The sequence below is a fragment of the Chiloscyllium punctatum genome, chromosome 20, assembly GCF_047496795.1.
Source record: "Chiloscyllium punctatum isolate Juve2018m chromosome 20, sChiPun1.3, whole genome shotgun sequence".
NCBI lineage: Eukaryota > Metazoa > Chordata > Chondrichthyes > Orectolobiformes > Hemiscylliidae > Chiloscyllium > Chiloscyllium punctatum.
Window position 1 is genome coordinate 78,334,225 of NC_092758.1, and position 16,330 is coordinate 78,350,554.

Sequence of the window (16,330 nt, forward strand, 5' to 3'; positions counted from 1 at the left end):
TGACATACTATCACTGAACCAAGCCTAACGCTGTCACATGAGAACACTTTCTTTAGCCTCTGGTCTGGGCCCATAATTTGGGGAATGTGGTCCACCAACAAATCTGAGGGCTAATTTGACCAGATTCCCAATTCAGTGTCTCTCCCAAACCCAATGGCATTTATGCCTCTCAGAGTATTTGATGTAAGTTGTGCAACTTCAGCTTGGGTGTAAATATATGCAAGCTGTCAGCCATTTCAGCTAACATCAGTGTTTCAAGATATGTGTCAACTTGTCAGCATTTCACAAGCAAAAGCATGAGCTTTTCACACTGAACTTGGAATTATCAAAATGAGGCACTCAGATCAGTTAGAGGACAGGGAGTGATAGTTGTTAGAACCAATTAATTAAATATCTTCTCCCTGAGTGTTGCTTCCACACCAATTTGATGCAGTTGAACAATGATCTTCAAGAGTCATAGTCATAAGATTTATCCTTTATCCCCCATAGGAATGATAACTGACAATTTTTGATCATTGTTTTCATTTTCTTCAAAAACTAGTAGCAGACATTTTTTGAAAATAGGAACATTGGGAACAGAGTAAGCTATTCAGCCCTTCAACCTGTACTAAAATTCAGTCAGATCATGTTTAATGCAAAATGACAGAGCATTACTTCATTTGTGGAATTGGCTTGACTTGCACATTAAATACAATTGGTATAAAATTGGATAACTTTAATCAAAACAGTTCAAACTAAGTCCTCAAATGGAAGATTTTAATACTGTATTATATTTTATATTTTGTTATATCATCAAACTTTGAAGTACTTCTGTAAGATTTCAGACAGCCTATGTTCGGGTTTGAGAGTGGTGACCCACTACATAGCCCTTTCAAAACTTTGCTGCCCTCATCCTGACTTGCATCCATGACCTGGGTCTGCTTGCTGACCTGCATTGGCTGTTGGTCTGGTAATGTTCTGGTTTTAAAATTCTCACGTTTGCTTTCAAATTGTAATCTCTTCCAGCTCCACAACTTTCTGAGATCTATGCTCTCCGTGAGTACTGGCTTCTTGCACATCATTGGCTTTAATTGCTCCATTTCAGGCAGCCCTACCTTTCGGTACTGAGGCCTTTAACTTTAGAATTCCCACCCTCCTTTTCTTTAGGATACTCTTTAAAACTTACCTCTTTGATAATCTATCCTAATAGTTCCGTATGCGAGTCAGCATCAAATTCTGGTCGATAATGCCACTATCATACAGGCTGTTCTGCTATAATGCATGCTTTGTTAACACAAATTCATTATAATATGATTGATTAATTGAGGACATTGTTTCTAAAGCACAAAGTTTAAAGCATGTATTGGTTATAATGTGATTCTTGCCCCATTAGTGTATATGGCGCAGCTGTTATGCGATTTTCCTATATTATGGGATTGACGAGAAAGGAACTACTGCGTTATAGCAGAATTAACTGTATTAAAGGTACAATATGAACAGTGGCGATTGTTTACAAATGAACAGGAAAGATCCCTTCAGTCCTATATTGAGATTTTTAATCAATTTGGAGATGTTATGATACACCTCTGGAGTAGGTTGGACTTGAACTTGCGCCTCCTAACTCAGCAGCTGAAACACTGCCAATACGCTGCACGAGCCCTTGTAAAAACCACAAACCATTCTCCCACTCTAGGTGGTTGGTGGGATTCAAACCTGGACCACCAAAACATTACCTGAGTCTCTGGACTAATAGTCTATGGATAATACAGTACTACTCAGCCATCACTGCCCTGCAATGCTCTGTGCAAACTGTGATATAATTCACATCACCTGCGTTATAGCACAGGTAACGAAGGAGTGACATTAACAATCAGTAACGACTAGATTGCAAACTTGGTACTTGAAGTACTCAATCAAATTAACCCAAATGTACAAACTCCTGTAAACTTCATACCCCTGCACAGCAACCTGGGTCCTACCTAGCACACCCATGTACTGATTTAAATGTTTTTGTAAGATTTGTAGCTCAGGAGCTGATTGGATTTATTGTCGGTCTGTTCGCCAAGCTGACAGGTTTGTTGGCAGACATTTCCTCCCCTGTCTAGATGACATCACCAGCGCTGTGTTGCCTCCAGTGAAGCGCTGCTGTAATGTTCCGCTTTGAATTTACTGTTCTGTTTGAGCTGTTTCCAGTTGGTGCCAGTCCTGATTTTCCATTGCAGCGGTGGATGGAGTCTGAGGATGAGTACCATGTTTCCAGGAATTCCCTCGGTGTTCTTTATTTAGCCTATACTAGTATCATTATGTTGTCCCAGTCAAATTTGTGGTTCTTGTTGTCTATGTGTATGGATACTAGGGAGAGATAGTCATGTCGCTTAGTTGCTAGTTGCTGTTCATGGATGCAGGCTACTAGCTGTGAGTCTTCAATTTTTTACTTCAATTGATATAATTTTAGCCAAAGGAACTATAGCACAGCTTCTGGACAACCAGAACAGACAAACCGAATATGAACCCATCAACACAGACAGCGACTTGACCTGTGCCTGACAAAACACTTCATCTTCCAAGGTATATGAACCGGGACACCTATGGGCTCATCCATTTCGGGGCTCATAGCTGAAGCCATAATGCAATGACTTGAACAGACAGCCCTCCCACAGATCAACCTAAGATATGGATCAGGTTCGTAGATGACACATTTGTGATAATCAAAAGAACTGAAATTGTGAACACACACCAGAAGATGAACAGCATTTTCACTGGGATCAAATTTACTAGAGAGGAGGAGAACAACAGTCAAAAAGTGTGGCGCTGGAAAAGCACAGCAGGTCAGGCAGCATCCGAGGAGCAGGAGATTGGCCATTTCAGGCATAAGCCCTTTATCAGGAATGTCAACTAACAACCAAGAGCAACAACGAACTCCTACTTCTCGATGTAATGGTTACAAGGACACAAATGGTGAATGCACAAAAGTACAGAAAGACCACGCGTACCAATCAGATCCTAAACTACAACAGCAGCCACCCGAACAACCACAAGAGGAGCTGCATTAGGATCCTGTTCAGATGAGCAGTAACACACTGCAGCAAACCAGAACTGTGAAGAGAGGAAGAAGAATAGCTGTACAAAGTCTTTGCTAAAAACGGATACCTCCCCCCTCCCCACCCACCGCCCCCCCCCCCCCCCCCCCCCCCCCCCCCGCTCTCTCCCCCCCCCCCCCCCCCCCCACCCCCCCCACAGCTTTGTCTGCAGATGCCTAACTGACAACTAGACAGCTCCGACCATTAGGGACCTTGACAGCACACAAACCAACAGCCACATTCAGATAGCAGCTCACCAGAATAAAGGACCCGATATCCACTATGTGCAGGACAATTGTAATTTACAAAAATCCCAGGCAGCGACTGCACTAGCACCACGTAGGACAAACAGGCAGACAGCTAGCAACCTGCGTCCATGAACACCAACTAGCAACTAAGCAACATGACCAACTCTTCTTGGTATCCATACACATGGACAACAAGAGCCATGAAAGTGGAGCTGCAGCTGGGTGAACTTCAGATCATTCAGGAGGTTGAGGGAGTAATTGAGAGGAGTTACAGGGTGGGAGTCACACCTCAGGTACAGGAAGAAGGTAGATGGATTATGGTCTGGGGACAGAATGGGAACAGGCCGACGGTGCAGGGATCCTCTGTGGCCGTTCCCCTCAATAACAAGTATACCATTTTGGATACTGTTGGGGGAATGACTTACCGGGGTAAGCAATGGGGTCCAGGTTTCTGGCCCAGAGTCTATCCCTGTTGCTCAGAAGGGAAGTGGGGAAAGGAGCAGAGCATTTGTCATTGGGGACTCCATAGTTAGGGGGACAGATAGAAGGTTCTGTGGGAACGAGACAGACTTACGGTTGGTGTGTTGCCTCCCAGGTGCCAGGTTCTGAGATGTTTCAGACCGTATTTTCAGGATCCTTAAGTGGGAGGTAGAGCAGCCCAAGTCATAGAACATAGAACAATACAGCACAGAACAGGACCTTTTGCCCTTGATGTTGCGCCTCCACATAGGCATCAATGACATAGATAGGAAAAGGGATGAGGGTGTAAGGTAGAAATTCAAGGAGCTCAGGTGGAAGTTTAGAGCTAGAACAAAGTTGTTATCTCTGGTTTGTTACTCGTGCAATGCGCTACTGAGGCAAGAAATAGAGAAAGAGAGAGAGAGCAGTTGAACACATGGCTACAGGGATGGTGCAGGAGGGAGGGTTTTAGATACCTGGATAATTGGGGCTCATTCCGGGGTAGGTGGGAACTCTACTAACGGGATGGTTTACACCTGAACCAGAGGGGTACCAATATCCTCGGGGGGACGTTTGCTAATGCTATTCAGGAGGATTTAAACTAATTCAGCATAGGAACCTGAATTGCAACTCCAGTATACAGGAGGTTAAGAGTAGTGAGGTCATGAATAAGGTTTCAAGGTTGCAGGAGTATACCAGCAGGTAGGAAGTTGGTTTGAAGTGTGTTTACTTCAACGACAGGAGCATCCAGAAGAAGGTGGGTGAACTTGCAGCATGGGTTGGTACCTGGGACTTCGATGTTGGCCATTTTGGAGACATGGATAGAACATGGGCAGGAATGGTTATTGCAGGTTCTGGGATTTAGATGTTTCAGTAAGATTAGGGAAGCTGGTAAAAGAGGGGGAGTTGTGACATTGTTAGTCAAAGACAGTATTACAGTGGCAGAAAGAACATTTGATGAGGACTTGTCTATTGATGTAGTACGGGCTGAGGTTAGAAACGGGAATGGAGAGGTCACCCTATTGGGGGTTTTCTACAGGCCTCCGAAAAATTCCAGAGATGTAGAAGAAAGGATTGCAAAGATGATTCTGGAAAGCAGTGAAAGTAACAGGGTAGTTGTTATGGGGGACTTTAACTTTCCAAATATCAACTGGAAAAACTATAGTTTGAGAACTTTAGATGGGTCAGTTTTTGTCTAATGTGTGCAGGAGGGTTTCCTGACACAGTCCGTAGACAGGCCAACAAGGGGTGAGGCCACATTGGATTTGGTATTGGAGAATGAACCAGGCCAGGTGTTAGATTTGGAGGTAGGTGAGCACTTTGGTGATAGTGATCACAATTCGGTTAAGTTTACTTTAGTGATGCAAAGGGATTGGTGTATACCACAGGGCAAGAGCTATAGCTGAGGGAAAGGCAATTATGATGAGATTAAGCAAGATTTCGGATGCTTAGGATGGGAAGAAATCTGCAGGGGATGGGCACAACTGAAATGTGAAGCTTGTTCAAGGAGCAGCTACTGCACGTCCTTGGTAAGTATGTACCTGTCAGGCATGGAGGAAGTGGTCAAAAGAAGGAACCGTGGTTTACTAAAGAAGTTGAATCTCTTGTCAAGAGGAAGAAGGAGGCTTATGTAAAGATGAGATGTGAAGGCTCAGTTAGGGCATTTGAGAGTTACAAGTTAGCCAAGAAAGACCTAAAGAGAGACCTAAGAAGAGCCAGAAGGGCACAGAGAAGTCTTTGGCAGGTAGGATCAAGGAAAACCCTAAAGCTTTCTATAGATCTGCCAGGAATAAAAGACTGACTAGAGTAAGATTAGGGTCTGTCAAAGACAGTAGTGGGAAGCTGTGCATTAGTCCGAAGAGATAGGAGAGGCACTAAATGAATATTTTTCGTCAGTATTCACACAGGAAAAAGACAATGTTGTTGAGGAGAATACTGAAATACAGGCTATTAGACTGGATGGGATTGAGATTCATAAGGAGGAGGTATCAGCAATTCCGGAAACTGTGAAACTTGATATGTCCCCTGGGCCGGATGAGATTTATCCTAGGGTTCTCTGAGAAACTAGGGAGGAGATTGCAGAGCCGTTGGCTTTGATCTTTATGTTGTCATTGTCTACAGGAATAGTGCCAGAAGACTGGAGGACAGCAAGTGTTGTCCCCTTGTTCAAGAAGGGAAGTAGAGACAACCCTGGTAATTATAGAACAGCGAGTCTTACTTTGGTTGTGGGTAAAGTGTTGGAAAAGATTATAAAAGATAGGATTTATAATCAAGTAGAAAGGAATAATTTGATTAGGGATAGTCAACACAGTTTTGTGAAGGGTAGGGCGTGCCTTACAAACCTTACTGAGTTCTTTGAGAAGGTGACCAAACAGGTGGGTGAGGGTAAAGAAGTTGATGTCGTGTATATGGATTTCAGTAAAGTGTTTGATAAGGTTTCCCATGTAGGCTATTCCAGAAAATTCAGAGGCATGGGATTGAGGGTGATTTGGCAGTTTGGATCAGAAGCTGAAAGAAGACAGAAGCTGGTGGTAGATGTTAAACGTTCATCCTTTTTATAAATGAACTGGATGAGGCTATAGAAGGATGTGTTAGTAAATTTGCAGATGACACTAAGGGTCGATGGAGTTGCGGATAATGCTAAAGGATGTTGCAGGTTACAGAGGTACATAGATAAGCTGCAGAGCTGGGCTGAGAGGTAGCAAATGGAGTTTAATGCGGTGAAGTGTGAGGCAATTCACTTTGGAAGGAGTAACAGGAATATAGAGCACTGGGCTCATGGTAAGATCCTTGGTAGTGTGAATGAGCAGAGAGACCTCGGTATCCATGTGCATAGATCCCTGAAAATTTCCACTCAGGTTAATAGGGTTGTTAAGAAGGCATATGGTGTGTTTTATTGGTAGAGTGATTGAGTATCAGAGCCATGGGGTCATGTTGCCACTGTAGAAAACTTGGAGTATTGCGTACAGTTCTGGTCGCTGTATTATAGGAAGGATGTGGAAGCATGGAAAGGGGGCAGAGGAGATTTACCAGGTTATTGCCTGGTATGGAGGGAAGGTCTTATGAGAAAAGGCTGAGGGATTTGAGGCTGTTTTCGTTAGAGAGAAGAAGGTTTCGAGGTGACTTAATAAAGACATACAAGATAATGAGAGGATTTGATAGGGTGGACGGTGAGAGCCTTTTTCCTCAGATGGTGATGGCTAGCATGAGGGAACATAGCTTTAAACTGAGGGGTGATAAATATAGGACAGATGTCAGACATAGGTTCTTTAGTCAGAGAGTAGTAAGGGCGTAGAATGCCCTGTCTGCAACAGTCGTAGATTCACCAACTTTAAGGGCATTTAAATGGTCATTGGATAGGCATATGAATGATAATGGAATAGAGTAGGTTAGATGGGCTTCAGATTGGTTTGTAAGGTTAAAGGGCCTGTACTGCATTTTAATGTTCTATGAGTTTGACTGGGTCAACACAACAATACTAGGACAGGCCGAACAAAGAACAGCAAGGGCATTCCTGGAAGCATGGTACTCATCCTCGGACTCCAACAACAAACACTTTGACCTGGACCCAATATACAATGGAAAACCAGAACCGGCACCAACTAGAAACACCTCAAACAGAACAGCAAATTCAAAGCGGAACATTACAGCAACATTTCACAGGAGGCAACACAGTGCTGGTGATGTCATCTAGAAAGGGGATGAAACATCTGCCAACAAACCTACCAGCTAGGTGAACAGACCAACGTTGAATCTATAAATACCAAGCTGGAGTTCAGAGATTGGCATGAAGACATAAAACTTGAATTTACTCCATTAGTGAACTTGCAAGTCTGACAGTCAACATTGAACATAGGAGCTTAGAGGCTCTTGTGACACAGCAGTGGAGCCCCTATCTCTGGGCCTGAAGGTCTGTATTCAAGTGATGTGATGGCCATGGGAGGTGTATCACAACACATTCAAACACACATTCAAAATAATTTATTTTAGAGTATGGACAAAAATAATAATCTTCCATTTAACTCTGAATAAATTTCTTTCCACTAGTTTTGTCCACGTTACACAGACAAACCTATACTGCTGACATGGTAAAATGCTATTTGACAGTTCGAGTAGAAATTGATAAACTAAGTGCCTGAAACACCATTAGACCATAATATCATAAGATATAAAAGCAGAACTAGGCCACTTGACTCATAGAGTCTGCTCTGCCATTTAATCATTGCTGATATGTTTCTCAACTCTTGCCTTCTCCCAATAAGCATTCATCCCCTTACCAATCAAGAATCTATCTATCTATCTCTGCCTTAAATACGCTCAAAGACTTGGCCGCTGCGGCAGTGGGTTCCACAGACTAACCACCTTCTAGACAAAGAAATTCCTTCCCATCTCAGTTCTAAAGTTTAGGCCTGCAATCTTGGTCTGGTACTGAAAAAGTGGGTCACTTTGAGTCAAATGGACAGTCATTTCTGTCAGAAATGGATACCAGAAATGTAGGAGGAGTAAACTATATAATTTGAAGAGCCTCTTCTGCTATTTTAAGAGTCCAGTGCTGAGTAATAATCTTGTCGTGGTTATGAGTTATGCTGCATCGTGGCTATAAAGTGAAATGAGTCCCTGTGGCAGGCAACTGTCCACAATGCCTGGCAGTGTTAGCTTGGAGCTTTGTTGGTATCAGTTTCCCCGTCACTGCTCATCTTAGTAATTATATTTTTACATTTCAAAGTTTACTTCACTGCCAAAAAAAGTTCCAAAAAGCGACAGTCAAAATTCATCATTCTAAACTTTAAGTGAAAACAAATTCCAATTTGCTAAGCAGCTAACTACACTGGAGGAAGATTGAAGATTCAGGCTTTGTGTGAGTGGGTGTGTGAAAATTGGATTGCAGAGTGTTCGGTCTTGCTGGCATTGTGTGAAATGTACCAAACAGAATAAGGTAATGCAAAACAAAATTCTTTGTACTGTGCTGTGCTGTAGTCTCGAGTCCTGATTTAACTCACTGGCCTTACATCACTAATGGGCAGCTCGCCTAGAAATGGATGAATGGTTGGCATGTCAGACATTGAAAACCTGGACACTGACTGGCAATGCAGCTTAGCTGCATATGATTTTGAATGAGTGCAAATGTTGTGCATCAATTCTGGAGAGGATGAAAGACATCAGATATCAACATACAAGATATAATGCCTTTCCATCTCCCAGTTAAACTGCTGTTGGCAGTTTTGGTTAATATACGGAAACAATGCACCTCAGTGTAAATCAGACATCCTTAGGAGGCTGAATTAACTTTGGGAATGGGGAAGAAGTGAAAAATTATTTTTTAAAAAAATCTGTTCTATTTATCTCTCCAAGATCCGTCTCAGCTGTCATCATGCCTCATTTTGTTTTCCCACATCTAGCACTCTATCCTCATGAATATCCAGCAAACACTTCAGTACTCCTTGATCAATCTTTTTGTTGCTGAGGGACCAGACAGCCGAATTTTGTTCGTATTTCTTATGGTCTTATCCCAGGACTTGACTACTTGTTAGTTTAAATTTACACAGCCTGTCTCTGATCATCCTCCGAAAGCCTCATACTCTGTGCTGCCCTCCCTCTGAGCAGTGAACCAAAATGTCACTCTCTCACCAACATCTGTCTGCCATGAGCCAATTTCCTTCCTGTCCAACATACCTCTCTCACTGCTGATCCTGTGGACTCTGCTATTGGATCAGGTATTATAATCTTTCCGGAGTGTCCATTCACTTGAATAGAAGGCACCCTGACATTCAGACCATCCATAGGATCATAGGAGCAGGAGTAGGCCAGCCATTTTAGATCATGGCTGATCATCTACCTCTAAAGGGGAATTTGTGGTTAACGAACTTAGAGTCATAGAGATGTAAAGCATGGAAACAGACCCTTCGGTCTAACCGGTCCATGCCAACCAGATATCCCAACCCAATCTAGTCCCACCTGCCAGCACCCGGCCCATATCACTCCAAACCCTTCCTATTCATATACCCATTCAAATGCCTCTTAAATGGTGCAATTGTACCAGCCTCCACCACTTCCTCTGGCAGCTCATTCCATACCCGTACCACCCTCTGCGTGAAAAAGTTGCCTCCTAGGTCTCTTTTATATGTTTCCCCTCTCACCCTAAACCTATGCCCTCTAGTTCTGGACCCTCCGACCCCAGGGAAAAGACTTTGTCTTTTATCCTATCCATGCCCCTCATAATTTTGTAAACATCTATAAGGTCACTCCTTGGCCTCCGACGCTCCAGGGAAAACAGCCCCAGCCTGTTCAGCCTCTCCCTGTAGCTCAGATCCTCCAACCCTGGCAACATCCTTGTAAATCTTTTCTGAACCCTTTCAAGTTTCACAAAATCTTTCCAGTACGGAGGAGACCAGAACTGCACACAATATTCCAACAGTGGCCTAACCAATGTCCTGTACAGCCGCAACATCACTATCTACCTGCAACTCCACTTTCAAGGAGCTATGAACCTGCACTCCAAGGTCTCTTTGTTCAGCAACACTCCATTGGACCTTACTATTAAGTGTATAAGTCCTGCTAAGATTTGCTTTCCCAAAATGCAGCACTTCGCATTTATCTAAATTAAACTCCATCTGCCACTTCTCAGCCCATTGGCCCATCTGGTCCAGATCCTGTTGTAATCTGAGGTAACCCTCTTCGCTGTCCACTACACCTCCAATTTTGGTGTCATCTGCAGACTCATTAACTGTACCTCTTATGTTCACATCCAAATCATTTATGCAAATGATAAAATGCAGAGGACCCAGCACCGGTCCTTGTGGTACTTCACTGGTCACAGGCCTCCAGTCTGAAAAACAACCCTCCACCATCACCCTCTGTCTTCTACCCTCGAGCCAGTTCTGTATCCAAATGGCTAGTTCTCCCTTTATTCCATGAGATCTAGTCTTGCTAACCAGTCTCCCATGGGGAACCTTGTTGAACGCCTTACTGAAGTCCATATAGGTCACATCTACCGCTCTGCCCTCATCGATCCTCTTTTTTATACTTTCTCAAAAAAAACTCAATCAAGTTTGTGAGACATGATTTCCCATGCACAAAACCATGTTGACTATCCCTAATCAGTCCTCGCCTTTCCAAATACATGTACATCCTGTCCCTCAGGATTCCCTCCAATAACTTGCCCACCACCGAGGTCAGGCTCACCGGTCTATAGTTCCCTGGCTTGTCCTTACCACCCTTCTTAAACAGTGGCACCACGTTAGCCAACCTCCAGTCTTCCAGCACCTCGCCTGTGACTATTGATGATACAAATATCTCAGCAAGAGGCCCAGCAATCACTTCTCTAGCTTCCCACAGAGTTCTAGGGTACACGTGATCAAGTCCTGGGGATTTATCCACCTTCATGCATTTCAAGACATCCAGCACTTCCTCCTCTGTAATATGGATGTTACCATATTAATATAGGTGTCACCATCTATTTCCCTACAGTCTATATCTTCCATATCCTTTTTCACAGTAAATACTGATGCAAAACACTCGTTTAGTATCTCCCCCATTCAAAGGCCGTCTTGCTGATCTTTCAGGGGCCCTATTCTCTCCCTAGTTACCCTTTTGTCCTTATTGTATTTGTAAAACCCTTTGGATTCTCCTTAATTCTATTTGCCATAGCTATCTCATGTCCCCTTTTTGCCCTCCTGATTTCCCTCTGAAGTATACTCCTACTGTTCGAAGGGTACCTGACATATGCTTCCTTCTTTTTCTTAACCAAATCCTCAATTTCTTTAGTCATCCAGCATTCCCTACAACTACCAGCCTTTCCTTTCACCCTGACAGGAATATACTTTCTCTGGATTCTCGTTATCTAATTTCTGAAGGCTTCCCATTTTCCAGCCGTCCCTTTGCCTGCGAACATCTGCCCCCCATCAGCTTTTGAAAGTTCTTGCCTAATACCGTCAAAATTGGCCTTTCTTCAATTTAGAACTTCAACTTTTAGGTATTTTGGAACTTTGGAAAAAACAACTTGGAGATTTTTTGAATAGGTAACAAAGGGTAAATGAGGGTAATACTGTTGATATGGTATATGTATATTTCCAGAAGGTGTTTAATACAGTGTCACACATACTTGTGAGGGAAGTTATAGGTCACAGTAGAAAAGACACAGTAGTAACATGGATATAAACTTGGTTTATTGATACAAAATAGACTAATTAAATGGTCATTTTCAGGCTAGTTGAAGGATTTTCATGGAGTTCCTGAAAGATCAGTAGTGGGACCTTTGCTTTCCCTGATATATATTAATGAATGGATCTCAGATGGTCATTTCAAAGTTTGCAGATGGCACAAAACTTGGAAGAATTTTAAACTATGAGGACAGTGTAGAACACAAGCAGGACATAGTTTCTGGTACGGACAAGTAGGTGGCAGATGGAATTCAATGCAGAGAAGTGTGAGATGTAATTCTAAAGGGGGTGCAGGAGTAGAGGGACCCAGGTGTACATTGCAAAGATTATTGAAGGTGGCAGGACTGGTAGAGAGAATAGTTACTAAAGTATACAGTATTCTCAGCTTTAGCAATGGGGATATAGCGTACAAGGTCAAGGAGGCGATGTTGAACTTGTACAATACATTTGTTAGACTTCGCCTGGAGTATTGTGTCTAGTTTTGGGTGCTACCTTATAGGAATGATGTGAGTGCTTAGGAGAGAATGCAGAACATGAACAGTACAGGCCTTTCAGCTTTCGATGTCGTGCCAGCCTTTTATCCTACTCTAAGATCAGGCTAGCCTACATACCCTTCATTGTACTATCTTCCATGTGCCTATCGAAGTGTTATTTAAATTTCTCTAATGTACCCAACTCTTCCACCACTGCTGGTAGTGCATTCCATGCACCCACCACTCTCTGTGTAAAGAACCTACCACTGACATCTCCCCTAAACCTTCCTCCAATCACCTTAAAATTATGTCCCCTTGTGATAGACATTTCCACCATGGAAAAAAAATCTCACACTATCCACTCTATCTATGCCTCTATCAAATCATCTTTCATCCTTCTTAGCTCCAATTAGAAAAGCCCTAGTCCTAGTGATTTATTAGAATGGTTCCAGGAAAGAGAAACTTCAAATATTAAAAGAGATTAAAGAAGTTGGGACTGTTCTTCTTGGAAATAAGACGACTGAGAGGAGATTTGATAGAGGTTTTCAAAATCATGAATAGGCTAGACAGAGTAGATAGTAAGCAGAGTAGGAAGAGATGTTCTCGCTTGTAAAAGTGAAAAGAACATAGATTCAAAGTGATGTGCAGATGAAATAAATGTGATGTGAGAAAAAATGTTTTCACACAGTAAGTTGTTTGGATATGGACTGCAATGTCTGGAAATGCGTTGGACACACTTCAATTGAAGCATTCAAGTGAGTATTGGACGATTACTTGGATAGAAATGGTGTGCAGGGATATGGAGAAAAGCCAGCAGATTGGCACTAGGTAACAGAACCAATGATCCAATTGGCCTCCCATGCAGTGTAATAATTCTGTGACATTGGCTTCTATTCAAAAATAGCCTCAGTTTTAAATTATTTATTCTTGTTTTCCAATCTCTTCCTTGCAATTGTCCCTCTGTAAATCCTCCCAACCCCATAAAACCTTGTTACCCCTCTAATTCAAGCCTCTTGCACATCACTGATTTAAATCACTCCACTGTCGATTGCTGTGTCTTCAGTTGCTTTGACTCTAAGACTCTCTTTTACCTCACTACCTCTTTCCTCCATTTAATGGGTTCCTTAAAATATATCCTTTGACCATGTTTTAAATCGTTGGGTTGAATATCTCCTTATGTGGTTTGGTACCGCTTAAAGTAACTGGTGGCATCAGGTGAAGTTGGGGAGGTGATAATCACATTGGGAGGTTTTGAGGAATGATGGGAATTTTGAGATTGATGACTGTATTGGGAGGTAGATCAGGAAGATGCTGATGGGTGTACAAAGTTAAAAATCACACAACACCAGGTTATAGTCCAACAGGTTTAATTGGAAGCACACTAGCTTTCGGAGCGACGCTCCTTCATCAGGTGATTGTCATCAGATGAAGCAGCATCGCTCCGAAAGCTAGTGTGCTTCCAATTAAACCTGTTGGACTATAACCTGGTGTTGTGTGATTTTTAACTTTGTACACCCCAACTCCAAATCATGCTGATGGGTGGCATTTAGAGGCAGAACATTTGTTGAATAGAAGGGTTTGCAGGGGAAATTTGCTTAACCTGAGCAAACACTCCCAAGAACCCCTGGTACACAAGCAGTAGTAGAATAAAAACTTATTGACCCATCCCTTTTCATCTCTGTTTACATATTGGGTTCACCTGAAGCTCAGGTAACCAGGAGGTCAGCAGTAAAATTACAGACCTTGCTAAAATGGAGGCATGCAGCCCCTAAAACATTTTAAATCCATGGTTCCAAGTTTTGAAAGTGGTTGGTCTCCAATTTAAAACTCGAAGTGATGGATTCAAGGGTGCTAGTAATTTGAAATGGTAAATTTTCAATATTTTAACTATCACATGACCCAAACTCACCTATTTTGGGGGTGGGGGAGAGAGGTGTTAAATGACCCCTAGGTGTCTATTTCCTAATTTGCTACAGTAAAGGGATGAGGTAACTTATGGTGGGATGTTTAGATTAACTCTTGGGGAAACACTTCCAGATTTTGAGTGAAGGATCCTGACATACTCCTGGATGGCCAATTTTAAATTTGGCCTGAAGCTCCCCCACTCTGGACCACCACAGTCATTCAATTCCATTCCATGGACACTCCCAGCCCCTTGACACTTCAGCAAAACGCAGCCACAGCCTTGATAATGATCATACCAGGGGATATCTCAGTGCTGAGCCTCACATCGAGAACCATTCATAACTTCAAATGCACAGCAGGGGTCCACAGAAGACATGAGGAGCAGGAACCCCTTGACTTCTTTTCCCCTCTCCAGTTCTGAGGACTAAGGCCAGTTGAAGCACCATCAGCACCCAGCATTTGGCTCATATCCCTCTAAACCCTTCCTATTCATATATCCTTCCAGATGCCTTTTAAATGTAATTGTACCAGCCTCCACCACTTCCTCTGTCAGCTCATTCCATACACACACCACCCTCTGTGTAAAATAAAGTTGCCCCTTTGGTCCCTTTCATGTCTTTCATCTCTCACCTGAAACCTATGCCCTCTAGCAGCATAACCTTCCAAGATGCACTGTGCACTTCCATTCATCAGCTACTACACAAGGGTCACTTTGCTGACTATGTGAGGATTGGTGCCCACTTTGTGTGACCGTTGTCCTTGGGTATCTGACCATGGAGATCATGGAGCTGGCCAGCAACACAGCCAGTGACAACAAGATGACCCATATCACTCATTCCCTGCTATCTACAGTTTGCCATTCAAAGTAACAAGGAACTGAGCAAAGTCAGGAAGGGGTTACCATAGCTCTGGTCAGGGTCCAATATTCAGTCTGCGTTACCACTGAAGAAAACCAGATGTCTCAGCAAGGGTTAACTCCCAAAGGAGCAAAAGGGGAAACAGTGCTAAAAATACCAACATGGGCACAATGGCCCAAATTCTCTCTTTTTTAGTTCTATTAATCTATGATTCTATGAATATAGCTTTTCTGCTGTCAGACCCAGCAGGAACTCAGTTGGTATTGTGAAACCTGATTTCTCATAAAACCCCTACAATGGAGCCACTTCCTTCAACTGGAGAGGCAAAAGAAATGGATGGAAAGAAGGGAAGGGAAAAGGACTAATCAGTAAATCACAGGCCCACAGTGACCTTGATATTCTATCCATCTCAATGAATGAGAAGAACGAAAACCACTGCTCTGCAATTTATTGTCTAACAATTATCAGTCAGTGCTGCTCCTCAGTGGGACATCCCAATCGCAGAAGCAGCACTCACCTGCAAGTCAGGAGATTGAACACTCAGTCTCTGAGATCACGTCCAACCATAATACTTGAAATTCATGGAAGTACACATTCTAAAAGAAGACTATATGAACAAGGGGCAAGTGTAGGCCACTTAGCAAGATCATGTGTGCTCAGACTTTGGCCTCAACTCTACATTCCTACTTATCCTGATAATCTTTCATCCCCTTGGTAATGAAAAATCTATGCGCCTCCTGTATAAAAAATATTTATAGATTTTTCATCTACTGTCCAGTCACATAGTTGTAACCATTGATACAATTTCCCCTTCCTATGCAGGGGTACGGAGGCCAGCTTTAGCTTCACCAACTGCTCATTCAGGATCACCTAACCAGTCACAATTCCTTTACATCATCCACTGATACTGTGCACTGGCTTACACACTCTGGTAAGCCATAAGTGCATCTTGCATTACATTACAAGTTTTATTTACTGTCGCCTCAGGCAATATTTGCCACTTACCATGATCGTCAAGAAGAATGTTGTCAGGTTTAATGTCCCTGCAAAAAGAAAACAAAGTGGAATTAATTTTGATAAGCTGTTTTTCATTGGATTTAAGGCTCAGGTCAGCCTCTCATTAAAGCTTTTCAAGACTGCATCTAATTATATCATACTAATAATGCAAAA

At 42.7% G+C, this 16,330-nt stretch overlaps 1 protein-coding gene across 1 annotated transcript in view; it reads right to left on the reverse strand.

Annotated features, from left to right (window-relative positions):
* Positions 1-16,330, reverse strand: part of stk32a (serine/threonine kinase 32A) — a 323,186-nt gene that overhangs the window by 114,305 nt on the left and 192,551 nt on the right. The window contains exon 5 of the mRNA XM_072591097.1: positions 16,166-16,203. Coding sequence (XP_072447198.1) covers positions 16,166-16,203 — 38 coding nt within the window. The remainder of the gene's footprint in view (positions 1-16,165; positions 16,204-16,330) is intronic.